This window comes from Girardinichthys multiradiatus, chromosome 6 (genome assembly GCF_021462225.1).
Source record: "Girardinichthys multiradiatus isolate DD_20200921_A chromosome 6, DD_fGirMul_XY1, whole genome shotgun sequence".
NCBI classification, from domain to species: Eukaryota; Metazoa; Chordata; class Actinopteri; order Cyprinodontiformes; family Goodeidae; genus Girardinichthys; species Girardinichthys multiradiatus.
In genome coordinates this window covers 30,981,848-31,000,951 of record NC_061799.1, presented here as the reverse complement: position 1 = coordinate 31,000,951, position 19,104 = coordinate 30,981,848, and the positions used below count along the sequence as shown (strand labels likewise).

The 19,104-nt window shown below is 39.5% G+C and overlaps 1 protein-coding gene across 1 annotated transcript in view; it reads left to right on the top strand.

Moving 5' to 3' along the window:
* Positions 1 to 18,388, top strand: part of emilin2a (elastin microfibril interfacer 2a) — a 38,295-nt gene extending 19,907 nt beyond the window's left edge. Inside the window, exons 5-9 of the mRNA XM_047369482.1 lie at positions 9,412 to 9,747; positions 15,493 to 15,546; positions 15,901 to 15,960; positions 16,118 to 16,261; positions 17,768 to 18,388. Coding sequence (XP_047225438.1) covers positions 9,412 to 9,747; positions 15,493 to 15,546; positions 15,901 to 15,960; positions 16,118 to 16,261; positions 17,768 to 18,081 — 908 coding nt within the window. The 3' untranslated portion in view covers positions 18,082 to 18,388. The remainder of the gene's footprint in view (positions 1 to 9,411; positions 9,748 to 15,492; positions 15,547 to 15,900; positions 15,961 to 16,117; positions 16,262 to 17,767) is intronic.
* Positions 18,389 to 19,104: the final 716 nt, after the last annotated feature.

Here is a 19,104-nt window from a genome sequence, read left to right as displayed (position 1 = left end):
ATTGAGTCTTGGTGGGTCAGTACTTTGCAGGACCACATTTTGCTCCAATCACAAGTGGAGGTATTTTAGGGTAATGTTTCTACTAATATTGTACATGTAGAGATTCAACTCTTTGCCCATTCTTTGTAAAATAGCACAATCTCAGTGAGATTAGAAACAGAGCATCTGTAAATATCACTTTTAGAGTATTTGGGATAGGTTCTCGTTTGAAATTAAAAATGGACTTTGCCTGTGACTTTTTAACACATTAATTTATTTTGATATAAACCATTTTGCAGAGTTATTTTTTCTGATGCACATAGTGTTTTGCAGGCTGGTAAAAAAAACCATCATTTTATCTAGGGGTATCAGAGTAAAAGCCACTGAATGCCACACTTTAGATCTGTAAAATAAACTTGAAAAAAACGTTTTCCAATAATATATATGTTTTTGGTAATACACTTTTACAAGGTAAAATATATATTTTAACATTTATTCTGCAGTGATCTGAGACATTTCTCTGTACAATGTATTAAAGTATGTTTTTATGCATTTTAGTAAGTTTTGTTAGCTTTGCCAAGTTTGTGCTAAAGTGTCGATTCAACTCTTTCGTACTTGCTTGATCCACAATCAGCTTTTTTTTAAAACACTTATCTCTTTCTTTGGGTCTCTCTTTACAGTCTCACCATGGTCTCTTTCTGAAGTCTTTTTCCTTTCAATTTGTCCTTTCAGCAGAGCTGGAGAACTTCTCTTTCTCCTCTCTCTCCGCTGTGCTGTAAGTGTATATTGACAGAGGAGGCCATCAGAAACCCAAAAAGAAAAGCAGGGATAAAATAAAGGCCTTGATTTCATGGATCAATGCCTGGCAATTGATCACTCTTGCTTTTTATTGGAGAGACAGGCAAGAAGATTATATGTCTGCTGTGATGAGGAAGTACAAGAAGCGTGAGACATAAAAGGCTCTTTGAAGTCAAAGGGTGTCTGTTGGAAAAGAATAGAAAATTGTATTTGACAACCCCCCTGACACACGCACAGACACACACGTCCTGTATATATTTAGGCACTACCAGAATTTTGAGGAGCGCTTTGACAGCGAGTGTTTCTCTGGTGAGATATTGAAGACTGGGAGGTGAGGTGTTTCCATTTCTGATCCAGGGGCCCATCTGGAAGTCTTCAGAGGAGATACGCAACAGTATAGGAGACAGTGCATAATTAAAGCCGCCGTCATCAGTGATCTTGCTGGAAGTCTAGGGGTGGTGGATGAAATCACGTCCATGTGCACAGCAAGAAATTAAAATGAGAAATAGGAAAATGTATTCCAGACTGTGAGTGGTGCCTTATTGTACATCTGTAAGCACCACACCCTGCTCTGTGCTCCAACCAACCCTCGAGACCGTTTTCCATTGCATGATCAGGCTGTCTAATGCAATACTCCTTGTTGCTTTCACACACTCCTGCACACTCACCTAATTCTGAGGAGGCGCAAGTGACGAAACCATCCATCTTCCCCTGCTGACTCTCCACCCTTGAATGTTAACATCTGGTTCTGGGGATGCTTTTTGGTGCATTTAAAAGTGTTGAGCCTCTGTTTTCGATTTTTATTGTCTTTTTTTTACTTTTTTTAACTCTGCGGTAGCCCCCTCACCAAGAAACAGGCTGAGAGCTCATGGGAAATATGGCAGTCGGTATTCTGAAGGAGGCATGGGGAGGAAATGAAGAAGAGTTTTCTGATTATCTCAGTGCAACATGATTGCTGAGCTTAATTTATTTTTGATTATACATGTGGCTTATGAGTAGTTTGTGGTATCATTTGTGGGAAGAGGGGAGAATTTTGTTGGTGGTTGATGATTTTTCATTTCGTAATAAAAGAGGAACTAGCAGGCTGTGGTGTAACATAGTTTCAGATACTCTACGGTTGATCTCTTGCTGAATTTACAATGAAATTACTTGTTAACTTTTGATTTATTTGAATATCTCTGAGGGAGGGGGGGGGAGTCACCTCATAAATAATTTTCCTTTGATAAAAATATTTATTTAGTGAGATGATCCAGAACATATAATGGCCCAAGGTGACAAAAATCTAGAGTGCAGTACTATGGAAAATCCATCTTTCATCTCTAGCCTTAATTTTAACCCACAGCAAGTCAAGTAAAAAGTCAGGTATACATTGAATTCAGCCTTCTTCACTCAATACTCTGTAGAAACAGCTTTCGCTGCAATTACAGCAACAAGTCTTTAAGATATATCTCTACCAGCTTGCCAGATTTGATTGAGAGTGACTAAACATCAGGTTTTTCACAGTTCTCAATTGTTTTTAGGTCTGGACCTTAACTGAACCATTCCAAATGCATAGATTGCCCCGTATTTTGCTCTATCCACCCACCTTTGCCCTCAGACAAACCTCCCAGTCCCATCATCCCCACAGTATGATCCTACCACTGCCCTAGGTCTTGACAATGGAAATAGCATTATGTCTTGATAAATTTTGAATGTTGCCATACTCCTATTTTTTCATCACTGATTGGACATTATTTTGCAGGATGTCCATATACAGTTACTGTTACCTGCTTTAGAATTTTTCACAACTTTCTACCTGACGTGTCCACTGTGTGCCTTGGTCTTCATGATGCTTTTTCCTCACTAATGTTCTCTAATTGACCTCTGAAGGTCAGTGTCACTTTTATATTTTATTTGTAAAAACAATTAAAATTTGAAGACCATTTATCATTTACTTCCCACTTCACAATCATACACTATTTGTGTTGCTCTAACAAATACTTTTTTGTTGTTGCAACACGACAAGTTGTAAAAAAAGTTCCAGCAGTGTGAATACTTTTGCAAGGCACTGGAACGTGACATTTTATTAGAATAATTTTCTAATGTTTTGCCAGCTCTCAATTTTATTTGAGCTTGACTGCAATGAATTATCATTCATTTTTTAACACCCCAAACTGTACATTTGGGTCTGTTTGTACTGCACAAGTTCCAGACAAAGCAAAGACACACTTAGTGAAAATAAAAACTGATTTAAATCTAATCTGAAGCCAGATGGTTGGTCACACAGAACCACCTGGGAACTATTTGGAAAAGGCCCTCTATGTTCAACAAGTATAGTGTATCACTACAAGGCTTCATTCATTTAGGTCAGCATGGTGGAGAGTGTTGCTAAATTTGAAATTCTTGCCAGGACCAGGTGGATGGAAAGCTTTCATCTTTAACCATGAATACTTTAAAGCAGTCTTTTATTTCTAATTTAAGGATGCTACAGTCTTTAGTAGCACCCGTTATTCACTGTTGTTACACATAATTACCACTAAAAGCTGTAAAATAGCTTTCCACAGTCATGAATACATCATGTGGCTCAATGAATTCTTTTGTGATTGCAAATCTTACACAAATCTTATACAGATATTTGTTCAGATCATCTACCATCTCCTGTTTAGGTATAAATGTATGTAGATGAAGAAATTGAAGCTGGATCAATGGGACTAAGAAATTTTGTTAGTTATTGCTTTAGCAATTTAAGGGATATGCAGCACTACTAGGGTTTTTGGTCAAAATGTGCAAAAACCCTTAAAATCAATGAATATTTTACTGCATTAGCATACTCTCCCATTGAAAAACTGATCAAAGTCTCCAACAGTGAGTTTTGGAAATGTTTTATCTTCCTCCTTACAGTGTGTGTTGCGTTAAAGTTAAACTTCCTCATCCATCCCTGTAGTTTCAGTATGTATTTTTTTCACTAAAAGGTCACATTTAGCTGAGAAGTCATTTTCTTTAGGCTATTGAAAATCAGCACATATGTTCTTTAATGACATGTTCTCTTGTCTTTTCCATTTTTAATATTGCAAAAACAGGCATCTGTGTTATTATATATTTTTACCCCAACAAGACAAGAAGTGATATTACTAATTACCAATAGTAAATTGAACATTTCTTGACATTTAGTTCAACTTAAAATTGTAAAGTTCTTGTTAAAAATGCTTTAGGTACATTTATTTTATAGAAATTGTGAATAATGTTTGTTAGGGTTTGCGAGATATAGGACCCCAGAATGCAGACGAGCAGGCAGCGTGATGGTAAGTGCAAAGGTTTAATAACAAAAAACTCACTCACAGCAGGAGGCAGGAACAAAACAACAAACAGGCAGACGAGACAGGCATGACATGAGCAAAAAACAAGACATGATCTGTGAACAAGACATGATCAGAGAAAAATGTTTCCGCGATGACTAACTGAACAGGTGTGTATATATGGAGCGAAAACCAGGTGGAGCAAGGAGATAGATTAACTTGGAGCAGGTGAACTGAATAAACTTAATTAACAGAACAAAACGTGGCCGGGGCAAAACAGAGACAAACTAGAAAAACATGAAGCAAAAGCATAACCAGATCCGAAAACCAAACTTGACAAAACATGAACAAGACGACAAAACAAAAGCATGACCAGGAAAATAAACAGAAACATGATTCAAAACTTGAACTGTGAATAAGACCGACAAAAACCCAGAAACCAAAAACCAAACAACCCCAAATCATAACAAATGTTAATGATTGTGATATGAGAGACTAAACTTGTTGAATTTGTTGCATTTTAGAATAATACTTTATCATTATATTTTTGTCCTCCTCAGTAAATTGAGTAAAATTATATTAGGGTATGTCTAAAAATCTCAGTCAGATTATTCTACTGCCATAAAAGATGAATTTATTTTAAGGCTTTTTACAGATGTTCATCAGGAGTGCCAATGAATGTGCCAGCAGATGTTTTGGATGTTTAGGACATGGTGTTAGTTGTGAGTGCTTCTTAAAATAGATTTAAATCTTGCATTTTCGAGGTCCAGGTCAACATCTTGAGCTCCTTATCATGCTCCTCGTTCCAAAGCTGTGGGGCATGCTGACCTGTTAGAGGGGGTCAGATGCCGGTACTTAGGGGCGGAGCTAGAGGGGGGGCTGGGAAAGCACAGGGGTATACATATATATATATATATATATATATATATATATATATATATGATAAACCATTTTCTGATGCATAACTTTTCATCTTTAGTTTCCGTCTTTTCTTTTGAACAAAGAAGTTATTGTTCTCTGCTTTTTGGTCAAGTTCTGATTTTATTTAAATTAAAAAAATTGACAGTTCGGTTGTTTTCGCGATTTTATTTAAAAGTCTGTAGATGGTAAGTGATTTATTGTTCGTCCTCTCCTAACGCAAGCGGAGATTTTTTATGTCTGTGCACCACCTGTGTAAAATCTCCCAGTCCAATAAATCGAACGCACCGATTTCCTTGGTAACCGTTCTGTTTCGGAAGTCAGTGCGCATGCGCTCTCGTGTAGCGTATGTGAAATCTCTGGTCGTAAGCAGAGTTTTCGAGTTGTACTGTGCTGTAATTCAGCAAAATAACATGAAACACAACTAGTTTCTCTCCCTTTGCTTTTAACTGAGGTATTTAGCAGCGAGCAGACAGACATTAAACGTAGCGGTGCTCGTTTTAAAGGCTGGCCGTTCACAAAAACATCGAGCTCCGTGGAGAGAGAAGCAAAGAGCATTGAGGCTCCATCATAGCAGAACAGTTCAGAAACAGTTTGGAATGAGGGGGGGGGGAAGCTATATTTATGTTTTAGACTGCCTATTGGTAGCGGATCTGATATTCTTTGTGTGCTCATGAATTTTTGCAGCCGTAACTGATTCTGGATGACAGCAGACAGCCGTTCTTCCCTCTTCCGGGTACTGCGCACCGGCGCAGAATATTTTAGTGGTTCGCAGTACCGGCTCACTTTCACCCCTGGTCAGATGTCAGAAGGTTCGGTTCTCATGAGACAGCTTGTATGCGTAATTTAGCTGATCCCTTTCACTTTTTGGCAGCTTTAAAGAAGACAGGGCATTCTTTTTGCCTTATTCAAGTGTAATCAACTTTTTGGTGCCTGTCAAAGCTTTTTGTCTAAAGCATTCCCTATCTACTTAACTTCAAAGACCTCTGTAAGGCTAATTTCAAGTGAATAAGTAACGTGATGTGAACAAACGACCTAATATGGTTATTAGCATGGGTGGGGCTAACAAATAGCAGTGAAAATATAAGGTATGGTAAGGAGCCCAGGTAGTCCCCATAAAGATGTTTACACATGAAAGCATTTAAAAGAAGTGCAAGGACTTTGATTATAAGTTGAGTTCTGCTTTTGCTTCCTGGTCACAGTTTCAGTTCATCAAACTCATTTTAATATCAGACAAAGATAGCCTGAGGAAATACAAAAGGCATTTTTTAAATGATGATTTCATTTATTAAGGGAAAAACCTTTCCAGACCAACCTGACCCCATGTGAAAATACAATTGCCCTATCATTTAACCACAAATTAACTTTAACAAGCCTCTTAATTTTTACAGACTATTGTGAAAATATACTGTGCACTGACAAGACAAATGACAAACTATTTGAAAGGTGTGCATCCCAACTGGTTTAAAATCAACATAGAATTTCAAAAAAATAACATAACACCAACAATCAAACACGGTGGTGTTAGTTTGATGGTGGGCAGCTGCTTTGCTGCTTCAGGACCTGAACGACTTGTTGCAATTGATTGAATCATGAATTCCATTGTTTATTTTTGGCAGGAATCATGAAGGAGAATGTCATCAGTTGTGACTTTTAGCTTGAGCACATTCAAGTTATTCTGATTGGGTAAAGATATTGGAGTGGTTTAGTCAATATCTGTACTTTAATCCTACTGATATATTGTGTAATGGACTTAAAAAGGCCTTTTAATCTAGAAAATCCTCCCAATCTGATTTAATTAAAATACTCTGCAAAGTAAAAAAAAAAATCATTCTATCTATGGCAAATGCCTGATGGCAGTTGTTGCAGCCAAGGGCGGCACAACTAGTTTTTAATATTAGAGATAAATTACATTTTCATATGGGGCCAGTTTAGTTTTGATAGTTTTTTTTTTTTTTTCCATATAAATGAAATCATCATTTAAAACATGGTTTTTGTTTTTAGTCGGGTTATCAGTGTCTGATAATTAACATAGTTTGATCTAAAACATTTAGATGGACATTTGGCAGGAGCCTCTATGGTACTAAAGTACAGGATGTTTTAGCTACAAGATTTGCTGGTTATTCTTGGTCATGTGAGCACTGATGAGCTACTTGCATAAGCTTACTATCAGATGGTTTCTGTGTGTCAGCAGACATTGCTGATTACTAGCAACATGTGATTCGGTGTAGAAAGTGGCCTTTGTAACTCCCGCAATCCCCTAACTTTACCCATTGTGAAGCCTTTGTTACAGTGGCTTGCAAAAGTATTCGGCCCCCTTGAACTGGTCAACCTTTTGCCACACTTCAGGCTTCAAACATAAAGATATAAAATTCAAATTTTTTGTGAAGAATCAACCAGTTGCGACACAATCGTGAAGTGGAATGAAATTTATTAGATGTGTCAAACTTGTTGAACAAATAAAAAACTGAAAAGTGTGGCGTGCAATATTATTCGGCCCCTTTACTTTCAGTGCAGCAAACTGACTCCAGAAGTTCAGTGAGGATCTCTGAATGATCCAATGTTGTCCCAAATGACTGATGATGATAAATAGAATCCACCTGTGTGTAATCAAGTCTCCGTATAAATGCACCTGCTCTGTGATAGTCTCAGGGTTCTGTTCAAAGCACAGAGAGCATCATGAAGACCAAGGAACACACCAGGCAGGTCTGAGATACTGTTGTGGAGACGTTTAAAGCCAGATTTGGATACAGAAAGATTTCCCAAGCTTTAACCATCCCAAGGAGCACTGTGCAAGTAATCATATTGAAATGGAAGGAGTATCAGACCACTGCAAATCTACCAAGACCCGGCTGTCCCTCTAAACTCTCATCTCGAACAAGGAGAAGACTGATCAGAGATGCAGCCAAGAGGCCCATGATCACTCTGGATGAACTGCAGAGATCTTCAGCTGAGGTGGGAGAGTCTGTCCATAGGACAACAATCAGTCGTACACTGCACAAATCTGGCCTTTATGGAAGAGTGGCAAGAAGAAAGCCATTTCTCAAAGATATCCATAAAAAGTCTCGTTTAAAGTTTGCCACAAGCCACCTGGGAGACACACCAAACATGTGGAAGAAGGTGCTCTGGTCAGATGACACCAAAATCCAACTGTTTGGCCACAATGCAAAACAATATGTTTGGCGTAAAAGCAACACAGCTCATCACCCTGAACACACCATCCCCACTGTCAAACATGGTGGTGGCAGCATCATGGTTTGGGCCTGCTTTTCGTCAGCAGGGACAGGGAAGATGGTCAAAATTGATGGGAAGATGGATGGGGCCAAATACAGGACCATTCTGGAAGAAAACCTGTTGGAGTCTGCAAGAGACCTGAGACTGGGACGGAGATTTATCTTCCAACAAGACAATGATCCAAAACATAAAGCCAAATCTACAATGGAATGGTTCACAAATAAACGTATCCAGGTTTTGGAATGGCCAAGTCAAAGTCTAGACCTGAATCCAATTGAGAATCTGTGGAAAGAGCTGAAGACTGCTGTTCACGAACGCTCTCCATCCGACCTCACTGAGCTCCAGCTGTTTTGCAAGGAAGAATGGGAAAGAATTTCAGTCTCTTGATGTACAAAACTGATAGAGACATACCCCAAGCGACTTGCAGCTGTAATTGCAGCAAAGGGTGGCGCTACAAAGTATTAACGCAAGGGGGCCGAATAATATTGCACACCCCACTTTTCAGTTTTTTATTTGTTAAACAAGTTTGACACATCCAATAAATTTCCTTCCACTTCACGATTGTGTCCCTCTTGTTGTTGATTCTTCACAAAAAATTAGAATTTTATATCTTTATGTTTGAAGCCTGAAATGTGGCAAGAGGTCGAAAAGTTCAAGGGGGCCAAATACTTTCGCAAAGCTCTGTATATCCTGTGTAAGAAAATTGGAGCTTTGCCAGTGTTTGATATTTGAAACTCACTAAATGACGTTGCTTTGATTTTGCTACATATAATCAATATACCTCTCATGTGCCCTGCAGAAAGCAGCAAACAAAACCATTGTTTGTAACCGAGGAAAAGTCTGTCTGAACCCTAACTATTAGAAACAACTACCAGTAAAAATATATTCTGATTATTTGTCCCCAGGACACTCACTGCTTGCACTCACTTTAGAGTACACTTCAGTAATGTCTGTCTATTCCTTCAGGAGATCTGGGAGGCAGCCATGTTGCTTAAAACGTATTTCAGTGCCTGCCTCACTTTGCTTTTGTGAGGGTTAATAATGTTACTCAGGTGCAGTGCTTTGTCAAATAAATACAAATTATTATATGAAGATTAATAGGACAGGAGACAGGCGATAGGAGATTTTGAAGGCTAAAAATAGGGTCTGTATTTTTTTATCTCTACCTTTGAACTTATTTACGTTTCGTTACTTTCTCTTCTCTCAGGAATGACACTGAGACCAGATCGCCCCTCTTCTTTGCCTGATACAACTCAGAGCAGAACCAGAATCCAACAAATCCACATCCCCATCATCGTTCCTCCACCATCTTCTGGCCCCAACCAGCCTGCACAGCCCAACAGGCACACGATCAGGATCAATAAACCATACCAGCCCTTGAATCCCCAGAATCCCCATCTGCCGACGATGCCTCTGGTTCCTGTAAGACCTGTAGTGGAAACGGGAGAGGCAGGGCCTCCGGGATACATCCGCCGGCTTAATGTACGCAGAGGAGCTGAGGACTCATTGAGCAAACCAGTCAAAGGGTTTGCTGGAGCACCAGGTGAACACTGTTGGGGTTTAATTTACTTTTTTGTGACATCACTGTCTTTTTTTTCTCGTAATGATCACCTGACCATCTAGAGCTGAAAGTTTAGATGTTTTAAACACATGAGATCTATGAGATCCACTAATTGATAAAATAAATATTGAATGTATTTTACCAATAGCTGAATTTTTAGGACAATATTTAGCTCCACCCTGCTGCTTGAGTCATTTCAAGCAGTAACCACTCTGAGGTGAGTAAGTCTTTGTTTGTGTAGAGAGAAGGTCGACATTTAACACCATGAAGCTGTAACCAAACCTGTATGTATGTGGTTAAGATAATTTTTTTGTTCTCCTTTTTGACAAGAGACACATCTTGGTTATGTTCAGGGGGACAATGAAACTGAAACACCTGGTTTTAGACCACAATAATTTATTAGTATGGTGTAGGGCCTCCTTTTACGACCAATACAGCGTCAGTTCGTCTTGGGAATGACATATACAAGTCCTGCACAGTGGTCAGAGGGATTTTAAGCCATTATTCTTGCAGGATAGTGGCCAGATCACTACGTGATACTGGTGGAGGAAAACATTTCCTGACTCACTCCTCCAAAACACCCCAAAGTGGCTCAATAATATTTAGATCTGGTGACTGTGCAGGCCATGGGAGATGTTCAACTTCACTTTCATGTTCATCAAACCAATCTTTCACCAGTCTTGCTGTGTGTATTGGTGCATTGTCATCCTGATACACGGCACCGCCTTCAGGATACAATGTTTGAACCATTGGATGCACATGGTCCAAAAGAATGGTTCGGTAGCCCTTGGCAGTGACGCGCCCATCTAGCACAAGTATTGTTCCAAGGGAATGCCATGATATGGCAGCCCAAACCATCACTGATCCACCCCCATGCTTCACTCTGGGCATGCAGCAGTCTGTGTGGTACGCTTCTTTGGGGCTTCTCCACACCGTAACTCTCTCGGATGTGGGGAAAACAGTAAAGGTGGACTCATCAGAGAACAATACATGTTTCACATTGTCCACAGCCCAAGATTTGCGCTCCTTGCACCATTGAAACCGACATTTGGCATTGGCATGATTGACCAAAGGTTTGGCTATAGCAGCGCGGCCGTGTACAGGTCCTTCTCAAAATATTAGCATATTGTGATAAAGTTCATTATTTTCCATAATGTCATGATGAAAATTTAACATTCATATATTTTAGATTCATTGCACACTAACTGAAATATTTCAGGTCTTTTATTGTCTTAATACGGATGATTTTGGCATACAGCTCATGAAAACCCAAAATTCCTATCTCACAAAATTAGCATATTTCATCCGACCAATAAAAGAAAAGTGTTTTTAATACAAAAAACGTCAACCTTCAAATAATCATGTACAGTTATGCACTCAATACTTGGTCGGGAATCCTTTGGCAGAAATGACTGCTTCAATGCGGCGTGGCGTGGAGGCAATCAGCCTGTGGCACTGCTGAGGTCTTATGGAGGCCCAGGATGCTTCGATAGCGGCCTCTAGCTCATCCAGAGTGTTGGGTTTTGAGTCTCTCAACGTTCTCTTCACAATATCCCACAGATTGTCTATGGGGTTCAGGTCAGGAGAGTTGGCAGGCCAATTGAGCACAGTGATACCATGGTCAGTAAACCATTTACCAGTGGTTTTGGCACTGTGAGCAGGTGCCAGGTCGTGCTGAAAAATGAAATCTTCATCTCCATAAAGCTTTTCAGCAGATGGAAGCATGAAGTGCTCCAAAATCTCCTGATAGCTAGCTGCATTGACCCTGCCCTTGATAAAACACAGTGGACCAACACCAGCAGCTGACACGGCACCCCAGACCATCACTGACTGTGGGTACTTGACACTGGACTTCTGGCATTTTGGCATTTCCTTCTCCCCAGTCTTCCTCCAGACTCTGGCACCTTGATTTCCGAATGACATGCAGAATTTGCTTTCATCTGAAAAAAGTACTTTGGACCACTGAGCAACAGTCCAGTGCTGCTTCTCTGTAGCCCAGGTCAGGCGCTTCTGCCGCTGTTTCTGGTTCAAAAGTGGCTTGACCTGGGGAATGCGGCACCTGTAGCCCATTTCCTGCACACGCCTGTGCACGGTGGCTCTGGATGTTTCTACTCCAGACTCAGTCCACTGCTTCCGCAGGTCCCCCAAGGTCTGGAATCGGCCCTTCTCCACAATCTTCCTCAGGGTCCAGTCACCTCTTCTCGTTGTGCAGCGTTTTCTGCCACACTTTTTCCTTCCCACAGACTTCCCACTGAGGTGCCTTGATACAGCACTCTGGTAACAGCCTATTCGTTCAGAAATTTCTTTCTGTGTCTTACCCTCTTGCTTGAGGGTGTCAATAGTGGCCTTCTGGACAGCAGTCAGGTCAGCAGTCTTACCCATGATTGGGGTTTTGAGTGATGAACCAGGCTGGGAGTTTTAAAGGCCTCAGGAATCTTTTGCAGGTGTTTAGAGTTAACTCGTTGATTCAGATGATTAGGTTCATAGCTCGTTTAGAGACCCTTTTAATGATATGCTAATTTTGTGAGATAGGAATTTTGGGTTTTCATGAGCTGTATGCCAAAATCATCCGTATTAAGATAATAAAAGACCTGAAATATTTCAGTTAGTGTGCAATGAATCTAAAATATATAAATGTTAAATTTTCATCATTACATTATGGAAAATAATGAACTTTATCACAATATGCTAATATTTTGAGAAGGACCTGTATATTGACCCTGTGGAGCTCCCGACGGACAGTTCTGGTGGAAACAGGAGAGTTGAGATGCACATTTAATTCTGCCGTGATTTGGGCAGCCGTGGTTTTATGTTTTTTGGATACAATTCGGGTTAGCAACCAAACATCCCTTTCAGACAGCTTCCTCTTGCGTCCACAGTTAATCTTGTTGGATGTGGTTTGTCCTTCTTGGTTGTATGCTGACATTACCCTGGATACCGTGGCTCTTGATACATCACAAAGACTTGCTGTCTTGGTCACAGATGTGCCAGCAAGACGTGCACCAACAATTTGTCCTCTTTTGAACTCTTGTATGTCACCCATAATGTTGTGTGCATTTCAATATTTTGAGCAAAACTGTGCTCTTACCCTGCTAATTGAACCTTCACACTCTGCTCTTACTGGTGCAATGTGCAATCAATGAAGACTGGCTACCAGGCTGGTCCAATTCAGCCATGAAACCTCCCACACTAAAATGACAGGTGTTTCAGTTTCATTGTCCAACCCCTGTATATGTGCATTTAACATCTTACACATCAAAACATCAGGCTTCAGTTCTGTAGTTCTGCAAAAATAGTAGCAAAATAGCAACCAACTTAATATACACTTCCAACAACCTTACCCCGCCAAAAAATAAAATAAAATAAAATAGGAAGCTGAATGGCATATTCTAGAGTCATTAATTCAGTTGTTTCAGCTTGACTCCTGTAATGGCATGTGAAAGATGTGAGTTGGGCAATCAGTTTAACTTGCTACATTGTTTTCACACATCAGTAGAAATCGAAATAGTGATATAAATATATTACATTGTTGCAAATTAAACATGACACTTTGTCGCCATTTTTCAAGTGTTGATACTTTTTTGTGACTTCAGCACTAACATTGGTGACCTACCTTAAATATTATTTAGTACATTAATTGATAGGAATACCTGTGTTGGAAATAACTTGCTCATTTGATCCTATATCTGGGATAAAGGAGGTGCCAAAACAATTAAGGAAGCGTTTTAGATAGTATGTGGAGTTTTATGCAGGTAAAATGTGCATAGAATAAAAATACCAATCAATATCTAACATAAGTGTGCATGGTTAAAAATACATAGCCAAAAACCACTCATGTCTGTTTTAAATGTGAACTGGATCCACAGGCTGTAGAAGTCCTGAGTTCAAAGTTATACTTGGGTCTGTTTATTTCTTTTGAGCCTGAAATGTGTTACGCATAACAAGGCTTTAACTGTGTAAATGTGCATCAGATGTTTGGTCATCCCCATTAATTGTTTCTACAGCTTGCCCAGGGCCTTTCAATGGAGGTCAAATCCAATAAGATGGAAGACAACAACTGAAAACAGAATCAGACAGTTCTGGAGTTAATTAAATGCACGACATGGACCACGTTTAAACAGAATATCAAAAAACCAAGACAAAGGTTTTGTTCTCGCATTCATCTTGTTTGGCAGTAAAGAGTAGAAAACAGCCTACATTAGTTATAACCGTACCTTATCGTGTGGGAGATCAAGACGTGTACTGCCAGCGAGCTTTAAAATCTTAACCCAAGAGACGAAACTTATTTTCACAGGTGATATTTCAGTAATGTCTTGTGTTTTTCCTTGTGGTTTTGATTACATTTTTTTTTGCGATTGTTGTTTCGTGTTCCCACAGATTTAACCTTCAGCAGAGTGCAAATAATAAAACATTCTATTACATATTTTTTTGTGAGATAGGGGTCAGCAGGATTAGAAACTCAGCAAGCTTGAGCATTTTTTTGTACACATTAAATATATATTTTTTACTTTATTTAACATTTTACATAACTGACACCACAATGCCATTCCAAGGGTCAAAAGTCAGTAAACCCCTAAACTGCTTGTAAATTGATTATAAAAAGACACATCTGAAACAATTCTGAAGAGAATCTGAAGATTAGAGCATTTTGTATGTTTTAATAATTCTTTAATGTTTACACATTTTGTCACAGTACCTACATAAACCTAAAATCTATTTCATTTGGCACTGTTATGAATGAAAGGAAATGAATTAATGGTTTTCCACATTTTCTACAAATGAAACTCAGCCCCCAGACATCAGTACTTTGTAGAACCTTTTGCTGCAATTACAGCATTGGGGGTATGCAATTGTTGGCCTTTTATCTTTGCCATTAGCTCAAGCTCAGTCAGATTGGATGTAGAGTGTATATTAACCTAAATTTTCAAGTCTTGCCACAGATTCTTGATTGGATTTCTTACTGAGCTTTGACTTAGTCATTTTAACACATACATTGATTTTGATCTAAACCATTTTACTGTAGCTGTGGTTGAAGGTTTGGAGTTGTTGTCCTGCCGGAAATGTAACCTCCACCTCAGTCTCAAGTCTACTGCATCCTAAAGAAATGTTTCTTTCAAGACTTCCCTGTATCAAGCACTATTCATCTTCACCTGAACTCTTACCAGTTTCCCTTGTCTTGTTGATGAAAGAATCACCATGGCATAATGCTGCCACCACCCTGCTTAATAGTGGGGATGGTGTGTTCGAAGTGTGGCAGAGTGGTAATTTTTCATGACACATAGAACTTTGCATGTGGGCCAAAATCTGCCTAGAGCACATCCCTCCACATTTTCCTCTACAACAGGGCTTGTGGCAAACTTTAAACGGGGCTTTTGATAGCTCTATTTTTTATCAACAGGGCAATTGGTTGAACTTGATTATTTTTATGGAAATCAGAGTAAAGGAGACAAATGCACACTGCACTTTTCAGATGCTCTGCTTTGTGTTGGTCAGTGGTAAAAAATGCCAGTGAAATACATTAAAGTTTGTAGTTGTAACATGACAAAATGTAAGATAGGTACTAATACATTTGTGAGGCAATGTGTCTTGAGTGTTTTTTTGTTTTTTTACTTTTTCTACCATCCCTGCTATGATATTTAGACACAAAGCCAAACTACTTCTGGCAGGACCTCTCTCTGTCTTCAGATGATGATAAAACAAAATGTGTTTGTCATCTGTCTCTTCCAGGCTATCCCCCTCTGCAGCCTACGTCTTCTAAGCCTCAGCCACTGAGCCAAAGAGGTACTGTAGCTGTTACATTGCATGCATCTACAACGTTTCTTTAACATCAGAGCAAAAAAGAGTGAAAAAGCTGTGAATAATTTATAGCCTGGAAGTGCGAGGGAGTCCGGACCGGATGTGTTTTTTCTCAAGAAGGTGTAGGCAGATTGTGAAGGATTTAAAGTCATCTGCAGGCACTCGGTACAAAGTTTTAAACTGGCTCAGATGACTGCCAACTCACTGTGCAACACAACTTTACATTCATTTTGAAGAGAGAAGAGAATTAAATGAAACCTTTATGCAAAAAAGATGCCTTCTTCCAAGTTTTCAGCACTTGACAAAATTACTCTTTGTCCACAATCTTCTACCTTGTAGCTACAGTAACAGCAAAAGCACCTTTGAACCCATTGAATCAGCGTACAGCAGAATCACCAGGTAAGATATTTCCTCAAAATACTTTGTCATACAAGATGTTGCACATGTTTTCAGAATTCTATATTGACCTCCGATATTGGGACTTCTTGTTAAAAGTTCATGTTCAGGTAAATCAAAAAGTAATGTGAAATAGTGAGTTTCACTCTTCCTGATCTAGTTTCAGTGGTCAGCAGTGTCTCTGTAGACCAGTTCTCCTTCTCTGCTGGCCTCACACAGTGCCCGACCTTCACTGATGATCTTGCCATCATCCGCTTTAACAAGGTGCTAGTCAACGACGGAGGACACTACAGTCCCAACACAGGTACAGTCTTATGTTCCCTTTCTCCTCAGGATTCTTACCTATTCTTGTAAAATGCCTTGTCTTCAGTTTCTATGGAAAGCATTCATACCCCTTGAACATTTTTCGTGTTACAAAACCACAACGTTTATTGTATTTAATCAGAATTTTATTTAAAAGCCTAATGAAAGTAGTGTGTACTATAAAGTGGAAGGATACATGGTTTTTAAAATGCTTTTCAAATACAACCCAAGGCGTGCATTTATATTTAGCTCTTCTTCACTCTAATACCCCTAAAGAAAATCCAGTGCAACAAATTGCCTTCAGAAGTAATCTAATTAGTAAATGGCGTCCACTGGGCAACTTAATCTTAAGCATAACTCCAGCCGTTCTTTAAAGGCTTAGACAATTATTACAGAACATGTTCACAGATGCTCTCCATTCAATCTGACTGAGCTTGAATTATTTTGCAGAGGTTTCAGTCTCTAGATGTGCAAACCTGGTAGTGAGATACAGTATTAATTTCAGCAAAAGGTGTTTCTACAAAACTACTGACTCAGACGGGCTAAATACAAATGCTCACCACGTTTCAGATTTTTATTTAGCAATTTTGAAAACATTCATCAGCAGCACTTTGCAATTATGCAATACTTTGTGTTAGTCTTAAATTCCCAATTAAATATAATGAACATTGTGGTTGTGATGTGACAAAATGTGAAAAGCTCTAACATTAAAAGCACTTTTCCGAGACAGTGTGAAGTAGAAGGAGTTTCTTGTGATAATTAATTCACATACAGTATAACATATCTACATGCAGCCAAGACAGTGCTTTTAACAGTTTAGGGTATTTAAGCTCTTTGTTTTGGTCTTCATCCAGACGCAGTAGAAATGCACGAAATGGTAGAAACATCAGAAAAAAACAGCAGATTATTACTTAACGTTTATTGTCCTGGATCTGCGGGTACACAAACATCAGATCGGAGTCAACTTTGGATCCAAGGATTCTTTGAAGTAGTGGAGTCTTATACTCGCCATGCCAGTTTCAAAGACCTTCAGTATTTCGAGCCCCCAACTGATATTTCTCTTAAAGAACTACAATATGAGACACATAAGACACAAACATATAAGAACAAAATGTTTCATTCCAGCCTTCTTGTCCTGAATGGCCATTAATCATTTGTTATCAACCAATCAGAACTTTACAAAGCCATGACATCAGCATCTGGGCATTTTCCAAAGTGTTTAAAGGCATTGTAATCTTTGCGTAAGTAAACTTCCAAATTGAAGACAGTTAAAAAAAAGTTCTGTCTCAATCTTGCCTTTAGCAAACAGAAACAGGACAAGTTTAGCCTGACTTTAAGTTAGACTGTGAGAAAAAAACGATACGTGTTTTTTTACAGCACACATACAAACTGATGAGCTGTGTTGGTTTTATGCTTGGTCTATGCATAAAACATAACAGTAGACAGCAGAGTGTTCAGTCATCTTAACAGCATCATCCTAATACTACATTTTTCTTCTCATCCACAGGAATATTTACTGTACCACACAAGGGCCGATACTTGATCTCAGGCCTGCTGACGGCAAAGCACGGGGAGCGCATAGATGCCTTGCTGTCTGTTTCTAACCGCAGTGTCCACAGACTACAGAGCTCAACTGGGGCCTTAGACAGCACTAACTGCACCTGCGGAGGAACCGTGACCTTCAGTCTGATTCTACCACTGAGGAAAGGAGACCGTGTTAGTCTGTTGAGAACCAGAGGCCAGCTGGCCACAACCGACACCGGGGAGGTCCTCTCCACCTACAATGCCATCTACTTGTACTCACCGGCAGCCAAAACATAGCTAGAGTGCAGCAGAGAAATGGTAGCAAGGACTTGATTGTTATCAGACGCTTGGACTATACAAAATAATAGAGAAACTGTATTTTACACTGACTTGCTGGGATGCTGCAGTTTAAAATGCTGTGTCATTGTGTGAACACTCCTAGTAATATGTTCATTTAAGAAGCTGTTACATTGCAGTTTGCAAGCCACTAATAGAAAGACACCTGAGCACAAGACGCAGGGTTTGTATCTAATATATTGATTGCATAAATAAACCGCTTGTCTATTGTGAATTGTTGTTTTCAAATAAAATACATAAAAACTCAGTGTTTTTGAGACTGTCAAACACTAAACATGTCTGATCAGGCACAGTGGCAATCTCTAATATTGGCCATATGGGCAGTTGCCCAGCGCAGCATTAAAAAGGGAGACGCCTCTGTTCAGGTGTGTCCACATGTCTATAGATCTTCCAAGACATGGCCAGCTATCTAAACTCAAAGGCCAGGCAAAAGAGGCAGTAAAACAGCCCGTGGAAACACTGTAGAAGCTGCATAGACCCACAGCTCAGATGGGACAAACTGTTGACGAGGCAACCATTAGCAGTGCATTCACAAAAATGACTTCTATGGAAGACGGGCAAGAAGAAGTCCTGGCAAATTACAACAGCAAATGGAAAAATGTGCTCTGGTCAGAAACAAAACTATTTTGCCCAACATGTGGCAGAATACTGACGCTTCACATCACCCACAAGGTGCCATTCCCGCTGTAAAACGCGGTGGTTGCATTGTGGCAACATCCTCCTGTGGGGATGCTTTTCTTCTGCAGGGACATGAAAGTTGGTCTTAGGAATATGAATGGGGTTTAATGCAGGGCAGTACTGGAAGAAAACTTGTCAGAAGCTGCAAAAGATTTGAGACTTGGATGGAGGTTCACAGCATTAAAACAAAAGGGGGTTCTATAAAGTTTTGACTCAGAGGAGAATGAAAACAATTGCACACCACACTGCTTAGATTTTAATTTGTAAGAAATGTTGAAAGCCATG